At 38.2% G+C, this 25611-nt stretch overlaps 1 protein-coding gene across 5 annotated transcripts; it reads left to right on the top strand.

The window, feature by feature from the left end:
* Window positions 1–1579: 1579 nt before the first annotated feature.
* Window positions 1580–24905, top strand: RHOT1 (ras homolog family member T1). Of its 5 annotated transcripts, none has more exons than XM_090122193.1 (21): window positions 1580–1768; window positions 4549–4603; window positions 5760–5841; window positions 6392–6435; window positions 6898–6951; window positions 7313–7365; window positions 7900–8008; window positions 8583–8684; window positions 10089–10187; window positions 10627–10735; window positions 11697–11817; window positions 12266–12350; window positions 12720–12865; window positions 12986–13086; window positions 13338–13468; window positions 13788–13871; window positions 14455–14574; window positions 14995–15197; window positions 16556–16678; window positions 22168–22311; window positions 23773–24905. In XM_090122193.1, exons 2-21 carry the CDS (start codon window positions 4571–4573, stop codon window positions 23888–23890), a joined length of 2061 nt encoding a protein of 686 aa, XP_089978319.1. In that variant the 5' UTR covers window positions 1580–1768; window positions 4549–4570; the 3' UTR covers window positions 23891–24905. The 5 variants fall into 5 exon arrangements, with proteins under 5 accessions (XP_089978319.1, XP_031454621.1, XP_031454618.1 ...); XM_031598761.2 differs by having other exon boundaries at window positions 4545–4603; XM_090122194.1 differs by lacking the exon at window positions 1580–1768 and adding an exon at window positions 1792–3782 and having other exon boundaries at window positions 4545–4603.
* Window positions 24906–25611: the final 706 nt, after the last annotated feature.

The raw sequence follows: 25611 nt of genomic DNA, 5'->3' as shown, positions 1-25611 counted from the left end.
TCAGCAAGCTCTCAGGTCAGTTTAGAACGGGGAAGGGTGTGAATACTCAGAGAAGAGATGGGGCTGCCATGAGAGGATACTTAGAGGGCTCTAAACCTAAAACATCTGTAAATCTTTCCTTACTTGTTTCCTTCCTTCTCATCTCTCTGCTGTTCTCTTTCCATTGCTGTTCCTTTGCTCTTCTCATTTTATTCTTCCAGTTAAAATCTGTAATGAGCAAATGATGTAATCTCAATGCATTTCATCCTTTGCAGGAGTCTCATCACATAGCCTTGAGCACTGAGCATCCTGGAGGGCAGTTGTTTGGTATTTCAGTCACCATCAGCTCTTTCCCTCTTCTTTTCACAAATCATTTCTGTGTTGTTATTTACTGTGTGAACGTTGCACAGGAGACTCCTGAAATGAAACATAACACCATTGTACAGTGCTACAGCTCCACCCAGCTGAATGACACAAAATGGGACTGGTTCACTGTCTCTTTTTACCATAACTCTCAGACCTTGTTGGAAATGAGCAAAACCTGACTACTGACTTTCATTAACACTCTGCACACATGTATCTAAAAAGTCTTAAGTCTCTGCAGTCATGCAAAGAGCTCAAACTCATAAATATATTTGAATATATAACTTAGGACTGTTGAATGCTATCTTTACTGTGATTATTCACCCATTTGGTTGTGTTTACCAGCCCAGTGTTTAACTGTCAATAATGTAAGGGTTTTTATTATCCTTCTGTTTAACCTAGTCATGTTTTCTCTGAGGATTAGACAGATAAGTGATTAAATGTGTCACTTTAAAGAAGGAACAGATACAAAACATCTCCAAGCAACTGGAAACAACTGAAGAGGACATCAACATCTCGAGAAAGGATCTCAGTGAAACAAAGGTACCTCTTGTACTTCATTATCTGCAATTAGTTTGTTCCCCTGTGATTCTACAGCCACCTGGAATCCCCCGACTGCCCAAAATCTCACTGCAGGCAATGCAGGACAGTATCAAATGCATTTTATTCCTTTGAATACATCTGGGTGTCAAATGGTCAGTCAAAGAGCATGTGAGATGGGACAGTAAACTCTTGTACTTCACTTGTCTTCTTTTCTAACAAAAAAACAGATCTCTGTGTTTTGTGCCTTTCAGGAATGTACTTCTCAGATCAAAAGCCATATTACTGAAGATTTCAGTTGTATGAAAGATGAGAGAAATACACTGGTCTTCATTGAACGGCAGGCCAAAGCAGCTCAACAGAAGACTGAGGAGAGTGTACGGGAAGTGAACAACCTCACAGATATCAAAGCCCAAATGGAGAGAGGACTGGGAAGTGATGAAGTGGCAGAATGCGAGTAGAAACACGGCACCTCTGATTTCCCAACAGTAACTCGTGCTGGAGGGCGCAGGAGCAGCGTTTTACTACATTTTGTTCAGGAATTACTACACAATTTGGCTCCAGGGAAGCCCAGCACGCGGCTTCTCCTCAGCGCGGGCGCGCGCAGCACCGCCGGCGCGAATCGCCTCAGGGTGGCGCGCAGCGGTCGGGCGCGGGAGGCGCTCGCGCAGGCGCGCTGCCGCCCCTCAGCGGCTCTCCCTGCCCGGCCGCCGTAGGCCGCCCGCTGCGCGGTGGGGGGGGTGCGGTGCGGAGGGGGTCGCGGCGTGAGGGGCGCGCAGGCCGCGGCGGCTCCGCTACCCCCGGCGAGCCCGATGTGAGCGCCCCGCGGCGGGGCCAGGCAGCGGGGCCATGAAGAAGGACGTGAGGATCCTGCTGGTGGGAGAACGTGAGTGCGGGAGGGGCCGGGCCGGGAGCAGGGCGGGGTGAGGCCGAGCGGCCGTCAGAGATCGGCGCGGTGCTTTAGCGCCCTGCGGGTCGCCCCGCCTCGGAGCGCCGGGCCCGGCCATGCGCGCTCGGAGCGCCGCGGCCTCACCTCGCCCCGGGCCGGAGCGCGGGAGGACTCTGCTCTACGGGGCGCCGGGGGCGCAGAAGTTTGCTTGGAGTTGGCGCCTCCTCGGGCGGCCGCGGAGAGGGAACGGGGCTGAGGCGTTCGCCCCGCGCGTGGCCGCGTCCCGCCCGAGCGCCGGGCTTCGCTCCCTCCATCGAGGAGTCTGGGAGCCGGCAGCGCCGCTGGGGCAGATGCGCTGCGGGCAGCGGGACGGGCGCTGCGGGCCGGGGCTGGCAGAGGAGCCCGGCGTCTGCCGCCGCCTGGGGTGACCTTGGGTGCGCGCCGCAGTCACGGCTGGGCTCCGCTGCTCGGCGAGCCCCTGAAACTCCGGCCCTGCGCTCGCATGTAGGCGTCCAAATAAACGGCCGGGCTGCCGGAAGTGCAGCTCCGCGCTGAGGGAAGCGGTACCGCCGCGGCTGCCTCCTGTCAGCTTGTAGAGCGCTCTGAAGTTCCTCGCAAGAAAAGAGAACCACGTAATTACCAAGTGCCATTAATAAAATTGCCTAATTACACTGAGGATACGGTGTGACTAGCAAAGCCTTCCTTACAACGTGGTGTACATACGTAGCGCAGCTCCTGCAGTGCCCGGTGTGTGGGCTGGGCTGACTGCCTACACTGCCCAGGGTGCGTCCAGCACGTCTTCGGGATGGAGTCCTTGTGGAGATAACTGTAGAAGTTAGCTCGTGAAGTTTGTCTGCTTTTACAAAGCTTGGTTTATTCCAGAGCGTTCAGAACACACGGCTGAATTCCTCCTCAGGATGCACACGTGAAATCTACCTTTACTTTCTTTGGCAATGAGCTGAGGGTGCAAATTTTAGATTTATATTGGATGAACTGCAAGCTGACCCTCAGAGCGTGCTGTTTAAAGTCAGGCTGAGCCTTTGCTTGACTTAAAATTAGTTGAGTTCTGTTTGTAGCAGATGTGTATCGGTTTTGTGTGTAGAAAGATAATTTAGTGAAAAATAGGGAGAAAAATGTGCAAAATCATTTGAATTAAGAATCTGTGGAATGTGTCAGTTTTTCTACTAATATTGCTAGTAATGTTACTGGTGCTGTTTTGTATGCGTGTCTTTTATGTGTACTTATTTGCCTGAAACAAGTCAATCCAGGCTATGCTGTACCTACCAGATGATGGTTGCAGTCTGGCAGATTCAGTCTCTGAAATATCATGGCAAGACCTTCTATTGTAAGCCTTATTCCAAATCAGTTTTTTCACTCCTACTGGTGGTCTTTTCAGATTTAAGGTTGTTTTGCTCCTAGTGCCCTAGTGTGAGCATCAATTTTTAATAGCCCGTGATTTTCAGAATGTATCCAACGTTTTATTTCTGTACAGCATGCATTAAAAGCCTTCCATATGTGAGGGAAAAGAAGACCAGTTAATCATTACAAAGTGCTGTTTTCCTCAGCCGATGTTGTTTAGGCTGATACTTCTAAGACATAAACAGAATGGGAAAGATGGGTGGCTGACCCAGATTCGAGCAAAATAAACCAAATCTCTACTCTTGAACCTGTGGATCTTCACAGAAACAACGCTAGAATGCTTCACATCTATCAGAAGTTTGTACTCAGTGTGTCTTTCCTAACACGTGGTCCATAGCATTCTATTTTCAGTCGCATTAAATTACGAAAATGAATCTGATTTTTGCAAAGCTGAGATGCTTTACTCCATTGCAAATAGCAGCTGGCTTGGTTGGATGCAGAACATGCTCCAGTATGTTCTGTTATTATCTCATAACTTCATTTGCTTATCAGGAATGTATTTATCTGAGGAAACGTGGGAGCTTTTAAAGCCCTTCTGATTCTATCAGGATGAAGCTTAAGGTGTGGCTTGTGCAGGAGGACACCTGGTAGTGTAAGTTCTTGTTTTAGCTTGTATGGGTATCTGTGATGAAAACACAGCCATCGTACTGTTCAGAACTCTTCATCTTAGTGCTCTCCAGTTAATATCATAGAGGGAGATTTGTCTGTTCTCATGAAGGGAAACAAAAGTCTCCCTACAAACAGTAACCTTTTCTTTGCTTTTCATACTTTTGCAATATCTTTAACATACCATGAAGAAGAGAAGCTTTTATTTCTCTGTGTCAGAAGGCCCTTTGTTGTTACTGTAGCACAAATAGGTTTGGATAAGTTGATTTTAGTTCTGCAGTACTACTTTCTGCATGGAAACAAATTACTCTTAGAATTTAATTTCTTCTTCTTTGTCTCATACTGAGAATTATATACAATTAAATAGGCAAGTGGAAATGCAGCAATGAAAGCAAAATAACTTGTGTCACTAGGTGAGATTTTTTGATAGGAACTTTTTTTGTTTGTTTTCTCTTTAAATATTCTATCTTAAGGTTAAAACCTGCTAATTCTGTTGAGAAAGATGGAACAGGATTTAATTCCCTCCTGGATGAAATGTAGAATTGTGACATAAAATCAAATGTTTTACCACTGAAGAATTCTGAGAAATCTGCCGCTATCAACTTTAAATATGGTCAAATAGCAGATGAAGAGCCGTTAACGTGGTCGGTTAGAAAGTATTTTTAAAATAACTCTTTTTCAGGTGGGATGGAACTATTATGTGTAACATAACCAAATTATCTAATCTCTGTTTTTAATTCTTTTGTAGCCAGAGTTGGGAAGACATCGCTAATTATGTCTCTTGTCAGTGAAGAGTTTCCAGAAGAGGTAGAGTGTCCTTCTTTGTTTTCTTCATATTATTTCTACCTTTTTCAGAGAGCAAGATAATGGCTCTGCTTTAAAACAATGCTCTCTGTACAACAAAAAAGTCTGAAACTTCAGTAGTGACTTCTGAGAAGTGATCTAGGTTGGTTTAAATGCATCTCTTTGTGATAATTAGGAAAGTAAATTTGATCTAAGTTGCTTTCTTGTTTTTCAAATACCCAATTAAGGTTTTTTAATACCCAAGAAACTGTCATCAGCAGTTGAATTTGGCCATAACTTGTGGCATTTACTAGTTTGGTTTGTTGTATTTAAGGAGAAGAATAAGTGAATAGAAGAATGAATGAGGAAGTAAAAAGTTGGTGTATCACTTACATTTAGCCTTTTTTTTTTTGTAACTACACAATATGTTGCATTTACTTCCATTTTTGAAGAATGCTTTCCCAGCTTTGATAGAGTGCAAAAAACAAAAAACAAACAAACAAAAAAAACCAACAGAAAACTTCCTTCCAAAATGAAAGTAAAACTCCTTCTAGATTTTATTACTTTAAAAAAATCAGCACGTAATTCTCTTTATACCACAAAGAGAACTGCAACTGCTATGAATAGTTGAGCTTTTTACATATAAACTTGAATGTTTATTTCTTCTGATCACAAGTCTTAAAATAGACATCATGTGCTGTTCTTTGAAACTATGCAGTGTGTGTAATGCAAATTATTACATTACCACAGTTCATGAGTCAAGATCAGATTGTTTACATAGTTGAATGTAGTTCCCAAGCTTGCAGGTAAAAAAAGAGCTCTAGTTTCTGTTTGTTCTTAAAATGTTCAGGGAGCCATTCTTTGAGAGGCTGTTTGTGTTATAGCCCTCCATTCTCTTCTCAACTTTCTTTTGTATAATTTAGTTATGTTTTTCTGTTGAGAGAAAAGTATCACTTACATAAAACACAACATCTGCCTTATCCAGTAAGCAGACCATAAAGGGGCAAGGAAGTAGCACTGAGTTTCAAACATCACAAAAATTCATGTCCTTGAACTACAAATAGACTCTTAAAGATGACTAATTGTCAGGAGTATGGTTGTATTCCACTGTCTTAACAATCTTAAGTTTTCAGTGATTATTTTTTAAAAGCTTTTTCTTTCTGTTTCTTTACAACCCAAGGTTCCACCACGTGCTGAAGAAATCACCATTCCAGCTGATGTCACCCCTGAAAGAGTGCCAACCCACATAGTGGATTATTCGGGTAAAAACCATGCAATACAGTTAGAGTTGGTATGGAATTGTTTCTTGACCTCAGTGGCCTGTCAGCAGTCATACTGCTATGAGACCAGATTTAAGTGTAGGAAAAGACTAGATTAAAATAGCAACTCATGAGGTAAAACTACATCAGATGATGATGGCTTGCTCTGCTTGCTCTCAGTGAAAGTATTCATTGTCTCCACAATAAATTGTGTTGTATGTTGTGGTAGAAATAGCACAGATGATGCTGTTGATGAACGTAGAGGATGCAAACTGACTCATTCCAGAGAGAACCTGTCTTCAAATGTCAGGATTCCTCTTTAAAGTACCTGCTGAGAAGCCTCTTGTGCAACAGGCCATTTCTGCCTCATGAGTTAGTGGATCTTTTTCATTATTGGTATGGTAGAATCAATTCTTAGTGCATTTTATAAAAAGCCATTTAAATAACAGGACTGTCTTATGAGCATTGTGAAATATTTTAGTTTCTTAATGATTTCAGTTTTCTTGGCAAAACTTATTAGTATTAATGATCATCTTGTTCTGTTGAATTGCAGAAGCAGAACAAAACGATGAACAACTTTATCATGAAATCTCACAGGTGAGTGTGTTTTAATGTTAGTAGAAAGTCTGCTTTCAAAGAAATGTTTTTCATTTAATTTTTCTACTGTTAGAAAAATTTTCTTGCTATTTCTTGGCATTTCATTTATTAGTGTTGGGAGCCCCTAGCTGTAGTACCCTTTGCTCCAAGTGAGAAGAGTGGGTACAACCGCTGTTTCGGTGAACTGAGCTTAAGCTTTGTACTTCCAAGTGACAGGACAGAACTGAAATAGCTCTTAATCAGAAGTCCAAGGAATTCACAAGTTGTCTTTTTTTTTTCTTTTGTTTCCTTTACTTTAAAAGCCTTCAACTATTGTTTGGACATTTGGGCCAAATTCCTTAAGCGAGTCAGAGATACAGTTTTTGACTAATGTTGGAAGTGCTCTTTGTCATGTTCTTAATCTTTGTTTCTCCAAAAATTCTTAACAGTGAATTTCCATATGTTTTCTTTTCTTCATTTTAGGCGAATGTGATTTGTATAGTATATGCTGTTAACAACAAGAATTCCATTGATAAGGTATGCTTACACATTTGATCTAATTATTGGTTGATATGAGTGTTAATTTTTAGGCATGGTGAAAATTGTGTTAGGCATTTAAAATGCATAAGATGTTTTTTGAGGTCAGGTTGTTAATAAAATACGCTTGTGCATTTGTTTGCTTCTGGCCCATTTCAGTATGTGGGTTTTCAGTCCTTTCAGTCATCTTAAAAGTTGCTTGTTAAGCAACTCCAGTTTTTTTTTTTTTTTTTGTGGGTAAACGTGACTTCTTGGAAGGAAGTAGCATTTATAGTCAAGTTTGTGCACAGCTCAGTGATGAAATTTTAAAAAAAATTAAAACTGTATTTTTTGTGTTTTTCTTTTTTTAATCCCACTTCAGGTAACAAGTCGATGGATTCCTCTCATCAATGAAAGGACAGATAAAGATAGCAGGTGCATAAATAAAGATAAGAAGTGTGAATTAGGCTTCACATCGATGGGTATCTGTGGACAGTGTTGAGGATGTTAATTAAGAAAATCAAATTCTAAACTTAAAAGTTGATGTAAGAAGTTCAAGCAACAAGGGATTTAAAGTATGTAGGTCTGTTGTACATTTCAGCAAAGCTATTTATTTTGAATTGCATTGGCAGCTTTTACCAGGTGTGTCTATGTTTGCAGTGGTGTAACTTGTTATGACTGCATGGTCTGTAAATGTTTTCTACTGATGCTGTTTTTTATAATAGTAATATGGCTTGTGTTTAACAGTGTGGGTTTTTTTTGAAGTAACAACAATCGGTACATTTCTGTTTGATTGTATTTCAGATTAATTTACTGCTGTCATCTCACTTTGCCTTCTGGCTATCAGTGCTACTTAGTTGCATCATGAAAGTAATATAATGGCTTCTGGTGGGAGGTAGAATGTTAAATGAAGATAAATATTTCTATCTCTCTGTTTTTAAAGCTCTTAATCCTTTTTTTTTTTTTCAGGCTGCCTCTTATATTAGTTGGAAACAAGTCTGATCTAGTGGAGTATAGCAGTATGGAAACTATTCTTCCCATTATGAATCAATATACAGAAATAGAAACATGTGTAGAGGTATGTTATCCTATATGATGTTAGAATGAGTACCAAAAAATACCTCCTTGCCAAACATACATGGCAGCATTTTAATAGAAATAGTGATTTTTTTTTTTTTTGTGGTTGTTCAAAATAAATACTTATTTCAAACAGAATAATTATTCTCACAGTGAGTTTGTATGCTCTTTTTTTTTTTGAGAAAAAAATTATGCTTTTGAGTAATTAAATGTTTTTGGCAAAATGGTCTAATATTTAGAGCCTCTTCAATTTTTTTCCTTATGAAAGTGTTTTAAAAATAGCGTTAAGCCAGCAACATATTTGCAAAGTATTAAAATGGAATGGAGATCTTAGGATGTGTTTGGGGTTTTTTTTATACTAAGTGGATACAACTTTTTTTTTTTTTTTTTTTTACTGATATGTCATGTTCATTATTAATTACTGAACATATTCAGGGGCTTGGTGATGGTTTTTGAAAACTGCAATGTACCTACAAGAGGAGGCCAGAACTTTAAAAGCTTGATTCTTATGTAGGCTTCAACATAGATCACATAGTCAAAAACTATCAAATAAATCTTAAGAATTTCTCTTTCAGTGTTCAGCTAAAAACTTGAAGAATATATCTGAACTATTCTATTATGCACAGAAAGCTGTTCTGCATCCTACAGGTCCTCTTTATTGCCCAGAGGAGAAAGAGGTATTTATACATAATTTTAAAAATAAGTAGTGGAGGGGAAAAAAGTTTTCAGTGAATTTTGAGGTTTGTGTTTTTTCTTCCCTTTCTCTTGCTTGTCCTCCCCCAAATGTCAGATGTTGCGTTCCAGAACCTGGTTACTGCTTTGTGTTGTATTTATTCCATCTTTCTTCTTTAAAACAAAGAGGATGGGTTTTTGTTTTCCATCTGAGCTGATCAGTAAAATGGTTGGTAGGATAAGTTTTTGGCTGTAAGTCAAACGTAATGGTGAAAAAAATCATGCAATCAGTTCATTTCTCCTTTAGACCTTTGTTACACAGTAATTCCATTTGTTTCAGGGAATGTGCTCCAGTCTTACCCTGATTTAAGGGAAGGAAGGTTTCTGAGCATCTTGTGAGGTTTTGGCAAAAGGGATCAAAAACAAGTGATGTGGCTGTTTGAAAATACTGTAGGTAGTTAGCATATTATGGGGGAGTATGGTTGTTGTTTTTTTTTTTTTAACACATTAATTTCATGATCAATTATAAATAAACTACAAACTTAATCCCCACCCTCTTGCATTACTAGGTAGTAGGAAAGTTGTCTCAATCATAAATACTTTGTTGAGAATGAGAGAATAACTCTTCTGATTTCTTCCATCAGAATCATCTGTATGTGTTAGTAATGTGATAAAATTGTTGTGCTGAAATATTTTTGGTTTTTGAAAACCAATCTCTATGCAATATCTGTGACCTCTATGAAGAGAAGAGTCCATCATCACACTAGTTGCTGGGAGAGAATTACCACTGTCTGTTTTCCTTCACATAGAAGGTATCCCAGCAGTATTTTTGTCATAGTTAGTGGTAGTCCATATGATCAGTGCTTTGCCTGGTAGATTAATAAACTCTGAAGATCTACAGTGTTTATTGTCTGAAGCTTTCTGAAGTCTTAGTTGAAATGATGAATATAGATATTTTGCTTAATTAGAAAGTGTAGGCTGTAGTTCTAGAGCTATTTGTATTTGCAGGGCACTGGGATAGCCAGGCCTTTCTACACACACACAAAAAAAGTGGATTTTTTTTTTCTTTTTGGGGAAAAAAAAAAGAAAATCCACCATTGTTAAAGCTTTCTGTAGCAGTATAACTGAACTTAAAGAACTGATATGTATTTTTAAATTAACTGTTGCCACCTTCAGCTTGAATAATTGAATATAAAGACATTTATTGTGCAAGGACAGCTTTAAATTTTTGCATATTAATTTTTTAGGTCACAGTTTTGTTTCCTCTTATTTTTGTGCCTGTGTGTGTGAATGTGTAATTGAAAAAAAAAAAAAAGTAGAATGAAGGCTAGTATTTATTTTAATGTATTTGAGCTGCCTGGTGTCATTCAGTGTACTTTTTATATACTGAACTTTGTTTTATTCCTTAGATGAAACCTGCCTGTATTAAAGCACTCACTCGCATTTTTAGAATTTCTGATCAGGATAACGATGGTACTCTCAATGATGCAGAGCTCAACTTCTTTCAGGTGACTGTCTTGCTTCTCTTTTCATGTTTTATGTTTAATGATTGAACTCCGATAATGCTAGGAAAGGAAATATTTACTTTTCAGGAAACAGTAGTAAAGTAAATCACAAGGAAATCAAACCTGAAAATTAGGAGTCTCAGGTCTCACATAAAAGAGCATATTTATGAAAATTGAAATAGTCTTGATTTTATTTCTAACCATAGTTCAAGCTTTAGTTCTATAGCAAAATGCAAAAAAAAAAACCCCAAACCAACCCACAACTATTTAAATGTGCTTGTATTTGAAAACGAAATGTAAAGTGCTTCTTTTCCTTTATTTTCACTAATTGGGTTGCCCTATGCTAGCTTATCAGAACTTTGAAGGCTGCATTTTACACTGAACATGATGTTTGACTGGCTTAGTAACTACAGTCCTAACATGTTCTTTTGGTTTTTGTTAGAGAATTTGTTTTAATACACCATTGGCTCCTCAAGCTTTGGAAGATGTAAAGAATGTAGTTAGGAAAAACGTAAGCGATGGAGTTGCTGATAATGGATTAACCTTAAAAGGTAAGCCTTAGTTAGCTCTGGGCAAGTGTCTTCTGGTGAAGTTGACAGTCATCTAATGTAAAAATAAAAACAAAAAGCAAACAAACAAAACAAAACGAAAAAATCAAGCAAGTCTTTGGGAATATGAGCTTTACTTTGATTCTTTTAGAAAAGAGCTGAGAGTAGTCTCAGTATGATATTGAAAAGTGATTAAACTCTGGAATTACGGGCATGAATGGAAATATGGTTTCTTGTTACAGAAGTTCAGAATCCAAACTCCAAAATAACTACAGTGATTCAAAGGAGATGTTCTAGATAATTTTGCAGCTTTTCTTCAAACTTACTGGTTGCAATGCTTGTCAGCAAGGTGTGGTTTCTGTCAGAATTTTAAACACTCTGTTTTACAGATTTGCTCAGAGCATATGGCAGAAATGAAAGGAGAAAAAATGTTTTCTGAGCATCGTTTTGTCCCCTTTGCTTGTGGAGCTTACGTGTGATAGAACAAGTGAGAAATTGTAAACACAGGGAATCCTAAGGCATAGCCTTACTAAGCAGTGAAATCTCAGTGTTGGTTAAGCTCTGCAAAGTGCAAAGCCAAAATCCTACTCATTTTTTTTTTGTGTAGGAAAATTAAAGACACTCTTCCACAAGGCTGCTCTCCAAGCTTCCTGCTAAGTGTGTTACTGTTTTGAACTACTGAAAATGGCATTGCTTTTATTTTTATACAGCTAAGTTATTCTAAAATACTGGTACTGGAAGGGCAAACAGCAACAGGAAACTAAGTGTATTATTTTAAGTAAAAAGTTGTTTGAAAAAATACTTTTACAAATAACGTGATTTGAGCCCACAATCTGTAACAGATCATTACATAATATTACACGTTTGGTTTAAGGTCAAATGTGTATTCCTTGTTTTCAGTCTGTTACTATAAAACTACCTAGAGCAGATGAAGTGCCTTAAGATTTTTGTCGTTTGATTTTAGGTTTTCTTTTTCTACACACACTTTTCATTCAGCGAGGAAGACATGAAACAACGTGGACTGTTCTGCGTCGCTTTGGGTATGATGATGACTTGGAGCTTACACCAGAATACTTGTTTCCTCTGTAAGTATTGCCTATTTGAGCTTTCTTTAGCTTATGCACATTTAATTTATGCTGCTTTGTGGGTTGTAGTGTGTTTATTTCAAGTTTATTGTTACATTAATGATCTTTCTTACTTTATGACCTATCAGCTAAAATCTTTGTATGAAAGTTACAGAGGAAGAGCTCCTGTCTTAGAATGCCAAGTCATGTACTGCCATCTCTGTTTTCTTAACAGTAATCTCCTCCCCATCCAACACTGATTGAATATAGTGTAATATAAATACAGCCACTTGTACTTACAGCATTCCTAAAAAAAAGTATGGACCTTTGATCTCTTTGGAGATTATGAAAACTGAACACAAAGGACAAATGCCAAATGCTGCATTTGTGAAATTTGTTGCTTTGAATTACAGCATTCTGTATTTTGCAGACTTACTTAACACTTCTTGTTTTTCTTTTTGATAAATAGGCTAAAGATTCCTCCAGACTGCACAACAGAATTAAATCATCATGCATACTTGTTTCTTCAAAGCATTTTTGATAAGCATGATTTGGTAAGCTTCTAATTTGAGTGCGTATATACTTACTTTGCTAGCAATTTTGCTAACAGAAAACATGTTTTTGTCACTTAATTCAGAAGCTTCTATGGGTTAAGCCATGTAGTAAAAACTGGTGGTATAACCATTACCCTCAACTCAAATAACAGACTAAAGTTGTGCTTTGTTTTGTTTTTTAACTTCCTCATATATTTAGTCTTGTTTGAAATAAAAAATAACAGACATTGAGAGAGAAAAAGCTCTGTTGTTTTTGAGGTTTTTTTGGTCGACCATTTATTGAACTTTGCAACTGTAGAGCAAAAATGTGTCACTTCAGAATAGGTGTGAGTTAAGTATTTATTTCTGATATCATGTTCTTGTTTTCAGGATAGAGATTGCGCTTTGTCTACTGATGAACTGAAAGATTTGTTCAAGGTCTTTCCTTATATGCCATGGGGGCCTGATGTTAACAACACTGTTTGTACAAATGAAAGGGGATGGATTACCTACCAGGGGTTTCTCTCTCAGTGGACGTAAGTGTGCTCCATTGCATTTTGGTGGTTGAGAACTTTGATAAGATTGTTTCATTACTTGATAGAATTGGTTTCGTGGAATCTAACGATTTTTAAACTCCTTTCTGTCCCCTCTGCTAGACTGACCACATACTTAGATGTACAGCGTTGCCTGGAGTACCTGGGCTATTTAGGTTACTCGATACTTGCAGAACAAGAATCTCAAGCATCAGCAATTACAGGTAATTAAAAATAAATAGATTCATTTCAATTTAGGAATTTAAACTTAAGAAATCTTAAGAATAAATTTCTTAAATAAGTATTTGTCTTCTTCCACTCTTTTAATTTCTGCTAAAGTCAAACTCTTAATCTGATATTTTTGAGAAATAATATTTTGTGTTCATTGTGATGTAAATGGACAATTAGTTCATGTGTTTATACATACATTAATATGCATCTTTTGAAAAATATATATTTTTTTTTTTTCCAAAAGTAACAAGAGATAAAAAGATAGATCTCCAGAAAAAACAGACTCAGAGAAATGTTTTCCGATGCAATGTTGTGGGAATGAAAGGCTGTGGGAAAAGTGGGGTTCTTCAGGCTCTTCTTGGAAGAAATCTAATGGTAAGAAAGCTCTTGCTTATGGTCATATGCAAATGTTTTTGAGTTTATTTTAGACATCGAAACTCAGTCAACATTAGAATTGTACTCATTGCTACTGAATTTGGAGATTGAATTTTTATTTTTGTTAAGAGTAGCAAATAGACAAATGGATATTGCATATTTACTTGTATATCTTGGATTACAGCTATGCATGTACTTGCAAAAATAAACCATAGGTGACCATAATTTTTATTCATTAATAAATGGAGTAAAACAGCTGTTCAAAACGACTTGGAAGGTGAAAGTTGCTGTGATCTAACATGAAATTCTGCATTTTTAGAGACAAAGGCAAATACGTGCAGAACATAAATCTTACTACGCCATAAACACAGTCTATGTGTATGGACAAGAAAAATACTTGCTGGTAAGATTGCTTCATTATTGCACACACGAGACTAGTTAACCTTAAAATTCAGTGAACTATTAAAAAGCCTTCTGCAGACAAATAGAAGCAATTTCTGTCTTAATGTCTCTTCTTCCTAAGTGTCAACGCTTCCTTAAGCCATCCTACCTGTTTAGAAAGTACAGATCTGTCAGGTGGGTTGATTAGAACGGCCATAGTTGATCTTCAGTGGCTGAAATACATTCTTTAAAGGCTTACTCCACTGGAATTTTCCTTTCTGATATAATCCGTTGGTTTCCAAGTTCCTAGTCCTCTGCTCCGTGATTTTCCCCTGTAGAATGAATACCTTTTTTGTGTGTGTGTTTAGAGGTAAATGTATCTTTTCCCGTTGAGACTGTGATCACCTGCAGATGTTAATAGTTCACGTATGTTGGCTGTGTTGGTTAATTTCTCTTAATTGTTTTTTGTTAATTCTGCCTATTGTCAGTCCATTAGTTCTAAGGATGCATAACAATGAGTTGTAACAAGAGAAATAAAGTTATAAAATTCCTTTAAGTACGTAATAACAAAGCTTTTCTCCCTTTCCCATGGTCTCTTTTTCCAGCTACATGATGTCAGTGACTCTGACTTTTTGACTGATGCTGAGACCATATGTGATGTTGTCTGCCTGGTATATGATGTCAGTAACCCTAAGTCCTTTGAGTACTGTGTCAGGATCTTTAAGGTTTGTGTCTTTTTTTTATGTATATGTAAAAGAAAAAAATATATGTATGCATGCATGTATATATACATATATATGCACTTTGTCAGTGTGTGTGCCACATACACACACACACACACACACACACACACACACACACACACACACACAAATATATAAACTATCAATAACTAGCCCATACATCAAGTTCCAATATTTAAAATTCCTTTTATTTATGAGTACTGGTTATATATGGCTGATGCACTAAAAGTGCCATTTTGCAATTCATATAAAAATAAGACCTATATAAAATATTCTGCTTCTAGAAGTGCCTGATTTCAGTGAAGTGCATATATATTAATATGTTACAACCAGTAACACTTAGGCTTTTCCAAATTGTATCTATCATATAGTGTCTCTTTCACTTTTTCTTTAAATTTACAGCAACACTTCATGGATAGCAGAATACCGTGCTTAGTGGTAGCTGCAAAGTCTGACTTGCATGAAGTTAGACAGGAATATAGTATTTCTCCTGCTGAATTCTGCAAAAAACACAAAATGCCTCCACCTCAAGCCTTTACCTGTAATACTGTTGATATGCCGAGTAAGGATATCTTTGTTAAACTGACAACCATGGCAATGTATCCGTAAGTACTCGAACCATTGTGTTTTTCATACTGCATGAATCACGCACTGTAGCACTGCATGCCACTGTTAACCATGAGGATGGAACTGCCTCACTGAGGTTTAGCAACAGAGAGAGACAGAAGTGACTTGTGTTTACCTTCCAATGATATCAGATGGAGAAAGTTGGTTCCAATCCAACAGATGAAACAGTGTCAGCTGTTGTGTAAGCTATTTTTTAAAGACTGGACTAATTTATTCAGCTCGTGTTACTTTTTATGTGCATCTGTTCAATTAATGTGTAGAGTTCTGTTGTGAAGGCATCACTTCGTATCTCACTATTCATATCTTGATATTTTTAAGATAATTGTATACAAGCTATACTGTCATTTTTGCAAAGAGTTCAACTTCACAGTTGATTACAATTAATGACACTCTAAACAATAACAGTTTCCCCCAAAGCAGTGCTTGAAGCTTTTTGTTTTGAGGGTGCTTATTGTTTGCTTCATGAATCTGACAGATCTTAGGTATTACTTTTTTAATAAAACTTCTGTATAAATACCTTTTAGGTTTCAGATACTATATTTTTAAGCTTGCATTCCTTTTCATGGCATATCTCACTGTTGCTAAGCTTAGTTTGCATCTCTTTTTTTTGGTGGGTGGAACTTTTAATACAGTGATGAGCTAAATAAATATTACAGCAGATGGAGTCTAGTATGACAGCTGACATTTGCTTTAAAGTAAATAGAACTAATGTCACTTTCACCCAAAATCTAGGACTTCTTAAAGTTATATATTTGAAACGGAATCTAATTAGATTTGCAAAGTTTTTATTTAGTTTTTGTTCTCTTATTTTGTTATGCTGGAGTACTGGAAACCACAAAAAGCGTAGCACTGACCAAATGTTGTATCAATATTCCTGCTTCTCCCTTAGTTCTCAAGCATGTGTGTTTGTTAGGGTGGGAAAAGTAGAGGATACTGTCAGTCTGTAAAGTGTGCATTCAAACCGATAGAAAATGTGGCTTACTTTCCTTTGAAAAAGGGGTGTTATCTATTGCTGTGCAGAGGTACTCAGCCTTTAGATGTTTTCCTTACAAACGTAAATAAATTCAGCAAATGTTTTCATTCATATTTCTGCTTTCTACTAAGAGCTATGTATGGTGGCAATGCTAAAATGTACAAGATGTAGAACATCTAGCCCTAAAATTCTGCACAGCTGTAGTGTTACCCTTGCTTCCCCAGTGTATTTTTTTTTCTCCTCTCCTTACTCATTCAAATGTACCTTTTATTCCTAAATCTCCCTTGGTTGTGGCACAGTCCTAATGTGCACCTGATTATGTGAGCAAGATTTCAACTCCTGTCCTTCTGTGTGTTTTCGCAGCCATGCCCGGTTACGCTGTTTGTGCGCCTGCAACAGGTGTACATTTTGCATCTGTCAGAACTTCCTCAACTCAGACTTGCTGCAATCTGTAAAGAACAAACTCTTCACTGCAGTTCTTAACAGGTCCTTAACTTTATTTATTAGGTACCAGGTGTGCTCTTAAAATAACAGGTTTTTCTTTCTTTTCTTTTTTTTTTTTTAAAAAAAAAAAGTACTACAGATTTCTCACTCCATATCCACTGAATAGGCAGGTACTATTTTAGTAACTGTCATAAAATTGTCAAGCTTTGATCTATTTAACTTAAGGGTGCTTTTGGTTCTTTTGAGCTCAGTCCATTGATTTCTATGAAACATTACCAACTTGGTCAACTCAGACACTCTGATTACAAAAATGCAGTGGAGGAATTGGAACTGTTTTTCAGGCAGCTAGTAATGGACAAGTAATGCTAATACATCTATGTAATGTGTCTCACTGAGGCTTTATAGGTTTGTTTAGTATTAATCTGAGTTAGTGTCTCTTACCAATTATAAAATTACTTTCATTTAAATAGCAGTGTAGGAAAAGGCACGGCTTGACTATAGCAACACTGTATAACATATGACATGTTTATAATTGCCAGTTTGCTGTTTTGGGAGCTGATAGAATTTCTGTGTGTATGTTGTGTCTGGTTTACATAGAGTGGGTAAGTTATCTAAAAATCTGGAGCTTTGAACATCCAATTCCTCTGAATAAAATGCAATATGTAAGAAATGGCAAACAGTTAACCATTTCCATTTGCAGATATTTTGGAAAAAGCAATGGGTAAAAAGAACTGGTTTTCAGCATTGAAAACAGTGCTATATCTTGTCTTGCGTGTACTGCACACTTTTAAAACACCTTGCTTTTGACATGTGATTTACTAACAGCTCAGCACTTGTCACCTTGACCCAGCAAATGGGAGTTCAAACCAAACAATTTTTGTGTTAGCTGGAGTCACAGATTGTGATAAACGATGTGAAGGCCTTGCTTAAAACATGCTGATGTATTCTCAGTCCATATTACTTCTCATTACTGGTTTTAGATGTAGATGCTCCAAAAAATAAAAGTGGGTGTTTCCTTTTGAATGCAAATTACATCTACATAGTAGGCCTAACAGTGTGCCCATTTCCAGTACTGAGTACCTTTGTGAGATACTGCTTTATTTTGAGATACATGTTGTAACCACAGAGGGAGAATTTAGGGAAGAGGGAAAATTTCATTAGCTCAGGAAAATACAATGAATATAAGTGAAACTCTTCTTACTGCATCTCTACAGCTTAGGGTACAGCTCTACCCTTAGAACAAAAATCCCTTGCAAAATAAATCTCTTGGCAAATTATCGGTCTAAAACTTCATTCAGCAGTTATTACTAGGAAATCCTAAGTCCTCATAATGGAGGCTGAAGCTACCTTTGTAATTCCTTGTTTTTCTGAATGGTTATGGATTGCTACATTAACTATTGTGGCATGTTTCTCTCTTGTGTGGGCCTGTGCTTGTTTGTGTTGTTTTGTTTTTTTGAGCTCTACATTATACTTTGTTCCTCTGAGGCCAGGAGACACTGAAACTTTTGAGAAGCCCTGGGATGCTGTTTTTCCTCACTTTGTCACTAAATAGTATGAAATAAATATATGAATCTACTACCAGCTAGAAGTCTGTAATTCAAGGTGGAGAGAATTCCTCACTGCTTTCTGCACTGGTCCTACAAAAAGGGGTATTATTTCCCAGAATCTTTGTCTACAGTCATTGTGTTAATTGCTGAGGTTTGTTTTCCACCAGGCTAATGTCTTTTGTCTTTTCTACTTGCTTCCTAGTTACCTGATCAGGATTTCTCTCTTATGGAGGACACTGTGGCAGGTTATTCACCATTCACTATGTGAACAACTGTATCTATAGGAAAGAATGCAGGAGCTGAGATAGGTGTAAACAGCAAGGACTGACCTCTAACTGTAAACCTGGGAGGGTTAAGGTAGTTTTCTTCTTTAGAAACGTTAGCTTTTTAGAAGCATTTTAATGATTTTTCACTAGAGAAAGCATTTGAATCAAGCAGGATTATCTGATGTAGCTAATTTATGAGACTTTTTAAACTTTGCTCTTACAGATGCTTACCATTAGGTCAGGAAATTCAGCAAAGGTTAGGTGAAAAATGGGCAAAAGAGGCTCCTCAAAAGTTATTCTGACCTCCTCCTATTCTGAGGCTCTAGATAGTAGAGTAGGTAATGTGAAATCTTTACAATTAGACTCCTTCCTGTATTGTTGCTAAGAAGTGCTTAAACACTGTTCCCAAGGCAAAAATATAACAGTACATTAGAACATTCTCAATTAGAGGAAGAATGAATGCAGCTAAAAAAAGCTATTCGTGCCCACCTTTAGTTTCTCTTCTATAGACAAACTTCCAAGATTGTCCTGAGGCTTTATTGGTGAGAGTTGAACAAATGTGGATGTTCAGTTTGCAGATGCTTGCTCTGCTGAAACAGGATTGTTGGTTTGAACTACCCAGGATCACACTTCATTGGTTCTTTGAGGAAGAAAGCACTGCGTTCAAAGTGCTGTACATGTGTGCATGAGACTTGTGACTGCTGTAGTATTTTTGTATTTTTAATTTGTTCTTTTCTCTAGGTGTTCATTTGTATTTGGCTGGCTGGCACTTAATCTCTTCTTCCTACCTTGTTTTACCTCTTTTTAAAAGCAAGGCTTCTGTGTATGTCATTCTGACCCCTTCTTTAATTATCAGCTTTTTTTTTTTTTTGCTTCTTTTTTCCATTCTCTAAGTCCAGAGCATGGATTTTGTGTGGGTTTTTTTTTTTTTTTTGCTTTCTTGGTTTGAAGTCCTTACGTGCTGCATTTTGCTTGTATATCAGTGATGCTTTTCTGCTGACTGCATTTCAAAATAATTGTTACACATGATAATTGTGTTGTTCAGTGAGGGAGACTTCTCAGACCATTTTATTTTCTTCTTTTAAAGTTTTTAAATACTATGAAATGAAAGCAATGTTCTACTTCCATATAAAAGCATAATTGATTTGGGAATTATAAGATTTCTTTTCTATAAAAACCTTCCTTCTGTGAAATTAAACGCAAGGCAATAGTCCCATTTCCTTATAATAGTGGGAAAGCTGTAAGAATATAATCCAGGTTTTATTTTTCAGTATGTATACTATAAGCAGATAATTGGTTCAAAATGGTAGGAACATATCACCATTCAACCTGATTGCAGACATCTATCCCTTCACTTGGGTGTCCCTAAAATTAGGAGAACATAACAATATTTTCTCACCTCTACTCTTCCTTCTCTCAGCTGTTTAGTATACCATACTCAGACTTTTGCAAAGCTGTGTCCTCTGCTTCTTTCCAAATAGGACATATTAAATTGGCATTTTATGTTCTTTTTAGGTTTTGTATATGATAAGATGTGCGTGGCACTTCTCAGATTTTACATAACTAATGCATGGGGAAAACTAACTGCTGGCATTTGTTTGTAGCCTAGGAAAATAAATGCCTGAAGGGAAGCTGCAACAGCTTGTATATGTTGTGTAATGTTTTTGGAGTTTAGTTGCTTCTATTTTATACTTAAAACCTATATTCTGTCAGAGCAGGCTGCTGCTACTTGCTGGCTGCATTAACTTGCTTATAATTGTGGTGTGACTAGCCATGTGACTTGTATGTTGGCCTCACCACTGTGCTTTTAAAATGCATTTGTAGTTCATATGGAAATGTTTTTGAATTTAAATAGTTAAGATTAGACCTCCCCAGACTTGGGATTCTTCTGCTGACGTGGGGAAAAGTGTTGGTATTGGCCCAGAACTCGCTGGTTTTCTGTGTGTAACCATGATAAGCATGCTCAGTTAACTGCTTGGTAAGTGCATGCTGCAGACTTCTTGTGAGTTATTAAAGAAGGACTGTATGGATCTCCAAGATACCATTCAACAAGTGACAACTTACTTAACCCCTTCCAAAGGGCTGAGTGAAAATGTCATCTTTTTCCAAAATGTGCATTAAAATCTGAATTTTAAGACAGAGGCATAGGCTCCACATTTAGACTCCCTTTATATATAGAAATATTTATGTGATGAAGTACATACACCAGTCTGCTTTAAAAGTTTGAAAGCTAATTTATATCTAATAATCAAGAATTTTGAATACAACGTAGATTATGGAGTCCTAACTACTACACATTCACGTGTATTTATTTTTTCCCCTGGGGAGGATAATTTTTCTAGTTTTGAGTTAGTAAAAGTATCAGATGTCTCTTATTAGCAAGGCAACAATAATTTCTACCACTGGTGAAAATTATTTCCACAAACAAAACTACTGAAATAAAATGTGAATAGTATTTACTGAAGAGGTAGGATTTTCATGAATTGAGCAACGTTTATGCATTACAGATACCTGCAAACCAAAGAACCTGTGCCCGAAACAAACATCAGTCTTCTTTTTTAATTATTTCAGATTTCTTTTCTTAATGTAAGTTGATCAGTATTAGGGATTTAGGTTGCAAAAATGGAGTTCATTCTCAGGAACACTTAAGTAAGAAAATTGGATTTCTTTTTGAAGGGATAAAGCACTGAATTTTCGTATATTTGGACCTTCACATTTGGACTGAGATACTTAGAGGGCTCTAACTGTTGTTTTCTAGGAGGTTATAAAGCAAATCCCTGCACTGATGTAGTTTCTTTAAATGAAAGAATCTGTAATTTGGAGAAGGGATCAGGGTCAATTTACTCTCTCTTTAGAAGAGGATTTTATAATGACTGATAATACATTAATTGTTTCTGAAAGGATAAAATATACTCAGCAAGTTTCTTGCATACCGTTAAATGTGGACATGTGCAAAAGTCAAAACAAATCAAAGATAGGAATCAGAAAATCTGGATGTGAGAGTACTTTGCAGGGCAATGCAAAAGCATTCACATGCAATTTAAACAGATGTGTACTTTCAAGGGGATGTTTTTATAAAACAGTTGGGCATTTGAATTAACCAAATTGATCTTGGGGGTTGTTACACAAATATTCTAAGCTTGTCATGTAACCTATTAACATCCTGTAACATGCAAATGACTTATTTTACATAAGTTTTTATAAATTACAAATTGAGTTTTATAGACTTCCCCTTTAAAAAAAAAAAAAAAAAAAAAAGCAAAGCACAGATGCCAAAGCTGTTGGTAGTGACAAAATATGGTCTTGATTTGAATTAACAACAATAATGAGACCATGTCAGTCGTAGGGCTGATGTGTTAAGAGTCGTTCCATAGAGCACAGGAGCTCTAGTTCATGCATGTCTTGTGGGTACATGGAAGTGATGCTTTGGGGATGGAGTAGGAAGAGATTTGGTCTCTTAAACAGTTTTCCTTGTCCTTAAAGCAGTAGCATTTTGTTACAGAAAGTCATATGTTTTACTTTGCTCCTCAAAAATACGAACTCCATTTATTTATTTCTGTTTTCTCCCAAGCAGTAAGTTTCTAACAGCTGCACAAGAATCAGAAGTTAGATGGGTAAAAATGATAAATTCTTTGGGCTTTGACATTTGCTCTTATTTGAGATACTTACTAACGTTGAGCCATACTGTGAACTGCAAACTGTGCATGTGTGTAAAAAGGTTAAGACCCCACATAGATGAGTTGGGTGCCATGCTGTTAGCAGACGAGGAGAGCAGTATTATGCATCAGGTGCACGCCGTCAGCTTTGTAGAAGATTCCATCTTCATGGAGTCATCTCTTGGTCCACGTTTGCTTGAAGACAGGTAACAGCAGCCAAACTGAGGTGACCTTGCCATTGCCTTTTCCCTTTCTTTCCCTCAGCAATCTACTTGACATACAGTTTGCAGAGAGTTTGTCAAAAGCAGCTGTAGAACTAATGCTTGTAGGAATTCATGAATCTGATCTGTTCCATAACCCAGCAAGATGTTCTTAACTAAGATTAGTAACTTTTAGCCAACAACTGTTTTGCTGTTAATGCACCAGAGAATTTGTGCCTGTTCTTTAGCTTGTGTTATTACAGTACATGGATTATCTGTATGGCTTATATTGCTTCTGCAAATGTCTACTAAATAATATCCTGAACTGTTTTTGTGTATTGTGATAGTAAGTACAAATCCTGCTTTACTAAACAGCTCTGCAGTTCACACTACATCAACTTCCTTGTGCACTGGTGTGCTTAGGATCCCTGCACAATCCTGTATGCTCCTTGGACTTAATATTCCTGCAGTTTTCACTGAGTAACCTGTGATAATAAAAGCAGGCTAAAACACATAGACTAGTGAAGTTATTTTCTATCTTAAAAACAAACAAACTTCTTTACTATTATTTAGGAACTTCTTGTGCTTTGAATTATGATAACTTTATGATAACTTAAATGGTAGTTCCTGCTTTATGGTAAGCTGTCATACTTGAGACTACTTTGAGGATGCCTAGCAGTGTTTAACTGAGCATGCTCACAAACTCCACAGCATTTGGAGACTTGGGCCATTGGCTGTTTGCTGTCATGCAAAGTGTGGCTTTTTGTGTCATCTGGTCACTTCATACTGCTGTTGGATTTTGCCTTTTTTTGTTGACTCCATCGTCACTGCCTGTTTCACCAGCACAATCTCTTAGCTTCCAGCTTGGTATTGGATGACTGTTTCTATTGCCATTCTTGTGACTGTTTGGGAAGAAAGGGATTTACAAACTGTCAGTTTTTTTGGTTCGAGCTTTTGGAAAAATATTACTTGCTACTTGTCAGTAAACTTCTTTTGGGGGGGAGTAATATAAGTAGATAAAGAACAGGACTGGAAAGTTTTGCAAGGAGAAGCAGAAAATCTGCAAACTCAAACTTGAGTAAAGTTCTGTTTTGCAGCGATGGACTTTGTTCTCATTATGGATCATTATTTATTTGCTGGCTATTTTTATTTGCTGACTGTTAGTTTGTACTCTAAGACGGCTGCCTTCCCCATACTCACTGCTGATTAATGGTCTCCTGAATCCACCCTCAGCTGTGTGAGCCCTGACTTTAGTGAGTTTACTGGTGTGATCATGGCTGCACATCAAACCCTAAGCTTTAAAAGAGAAACAAAATGACTGCTAAAGTATACATAGGGCAGAAGTGTCAGCTCCTTGCCTGTGACAAGTGTAGTGATGAATTTCCAAAAGCAGAGTTGCTTAGCACAACTTGTCTGATATTCTTGTCCTGCAAATAATTCCTGTGTTTTTTTTGTGTTAAATTTCAGGCACGTGACGCAAGCGGACCTCAAGAGCTCCACGTTTTGGCTCCGAGCAAGTTTTGGTGCTACTGTCTTTGCATTTCTGGGTTTCGCTATGTACAAAGCATTAATAAAGCAGCGATGATCTGAGAAGAGAAGCACATCTGGCCCTACCAAATGGAAATAAACTTTTATGTACATTCTGAATGCTTTAAATTCCGCTAGAAATATTTATATATGCAGAGTTACTTTATTAATATTTGTAATTCATGCATAAGATTATTTTAAATTATAGTTCTAACTGCAGTATTGCAAAATGCGGGGGGGGGGGGGGAGGGAATCACTTCTAAGCAGCCAGCTCCAGTGGCTTGACGGGTGAAGCCAAAAGGGAATTTGTTGTAAATAACCTGTACATAGGAGAGCAGTACAGCATTGCTTCCCAAGAAGTTACTCAGAATGCTGTTCCGAGGTCTCCCACCACGGAGACATGCTGCTGTATAGCTGAACTTCATTTTCCATAGAGTAGGTTCAACTCGAGGATCGTACTTCCTGAAGGATTGCTTATTTATTTCACTCTCATTTGAAGTGACTGCATCGTTTTGGACTCCAAACTCAACCAGAAATTGTGAATTTCTTTCTAACAGCCAACCTTCCCCCCTGTAATGTATTTCCAGAACGAGTCCCAGCCTCTGGTTTTGTATGTTGTCTGACCAGCGCCATGCTTAGCACTCAAGTATTTCTTTTAAAAGGAAAAAAGTAAACTTCAATGACTGCCAGACCAACTTCACACGCTGTGTGCAGCTGTTACTCATTTTCCACTACGCTCTGTTTTATATCCCTTATCAATCAGATGACAACATTTGTACATGATAAATGTTAATAACTCGAGAAGTGCTGCTGTTGAGTTTCTCACGGGTGTCGGTTGTACCTGACGGCAGCTGTGCATAAGATAGAACTGAAATAGTACACAGTGCCTATCTGCTGTAGTCTCTTAGTTGCATGGTTCACAGTGCATTCTGTACCTGGCTAGAGTTACCTGTAGACACGGCTTTTCTAACAATCAAGTAAATATTAATTCCGCCCTCATGACAAACTTATTTTTCCATTGCTGGCCTTTTCAACTATTTCAATAAAATAACTGTGTACTGTGTTGGTCTTTATCCTTTTTTCTTTTTCCCCTCTGCCCTGAAAAGTGACGCCCAGAAAACCTCGCGCCTCGAGGCGTTTGTTCGGAGCGGCGGCAGTGCTGCACCGCGGCCGCCAGGGGGCGCCATCGCCCCGCGCCGCTCCCGCACGGCTCTGCCGGCTGAGGAGCCCCGCGGAGCAGCGGTGGGTGCGGATCGCGGCGGGATCTCAGCCGCTCCTGAGGAAAAGCGCTGAGGCGAGCCGTGCCACAGCGGCGGCGTCCGCAGCTGTTTTACGTCACGCTGTGATTCCCGAAATCCTCCAAGAAGGAGGCTGATGGTCTCAGAACAGAAGCTCACAAACACGTCTGTAATGCGCTATCCTGAGGTAACTGTAAAAAATCCCGTTATTTGAAGCGAGTCCCCGAGCGTTGGTGCCGCCGGCACCGCCGAGCAGCGAACGGCTCGGAGCTGAGCTCAGCCCCGCTCAGGTGCGCCCTGGCTCACGCGGGAGGTGCGGGCGCTGCAAGGAGCCTTGGCACAGCTTCGGGAACGTTCTGAGCAAAGAGGGACCGGAGCCAGAGCTGCGTGCGCCTTTGGATCTTTCCGAGCACGCTTTGTTTGCAGCCGGACAGCGGAGCAACGAGGACGTGGCATTGCGAGGCTGGAGGTGTCCTGTGGCTGCTAAATCCTTCGGTCAGCGCTGGAGAACCTCATGAGGATCTGTGGGTGTCGTGAGCTG

This window comes from Phasianus colchicus, chromosome 20, assembly GCF_987193195.1.
Source record: "Phasianus colchicus chromosome 20, bPhaCol1.hap1.1, whole genome shotgun sequence".
Taxonomy (NCBI): Eukaryota; Metazoa; Chordata; class Aves; order Galliformes; family Phasianidae; genus Phasianus; species Phasianus colchicus.
This window is presented reverse-complemented; position numbering and strand designations above follow the sequence as displayed.

Coding starts and splice junctions, on each gene's coding strand:
- RHOT1 (XM_031598761.2), top strand. CDS start 1,732: ATGAAGAAGGACGTGAGGATCCTGCTGGTGGGAGAAC. Junction 8,009..8,582: donor AAATAGAAACATGTGTAGAG/GTATGTTATCCT, acceptor TTTCTCTTTCAG/TGTTCAGCTAAAAACTTGAA. Junction 8,685..10,088: donor ATTGCCCAGAGGAGAAAGAG/GTATTTATACAT, acceptor TTTATTCCTTAG/ATGAAACCTGCCTGTATTAA.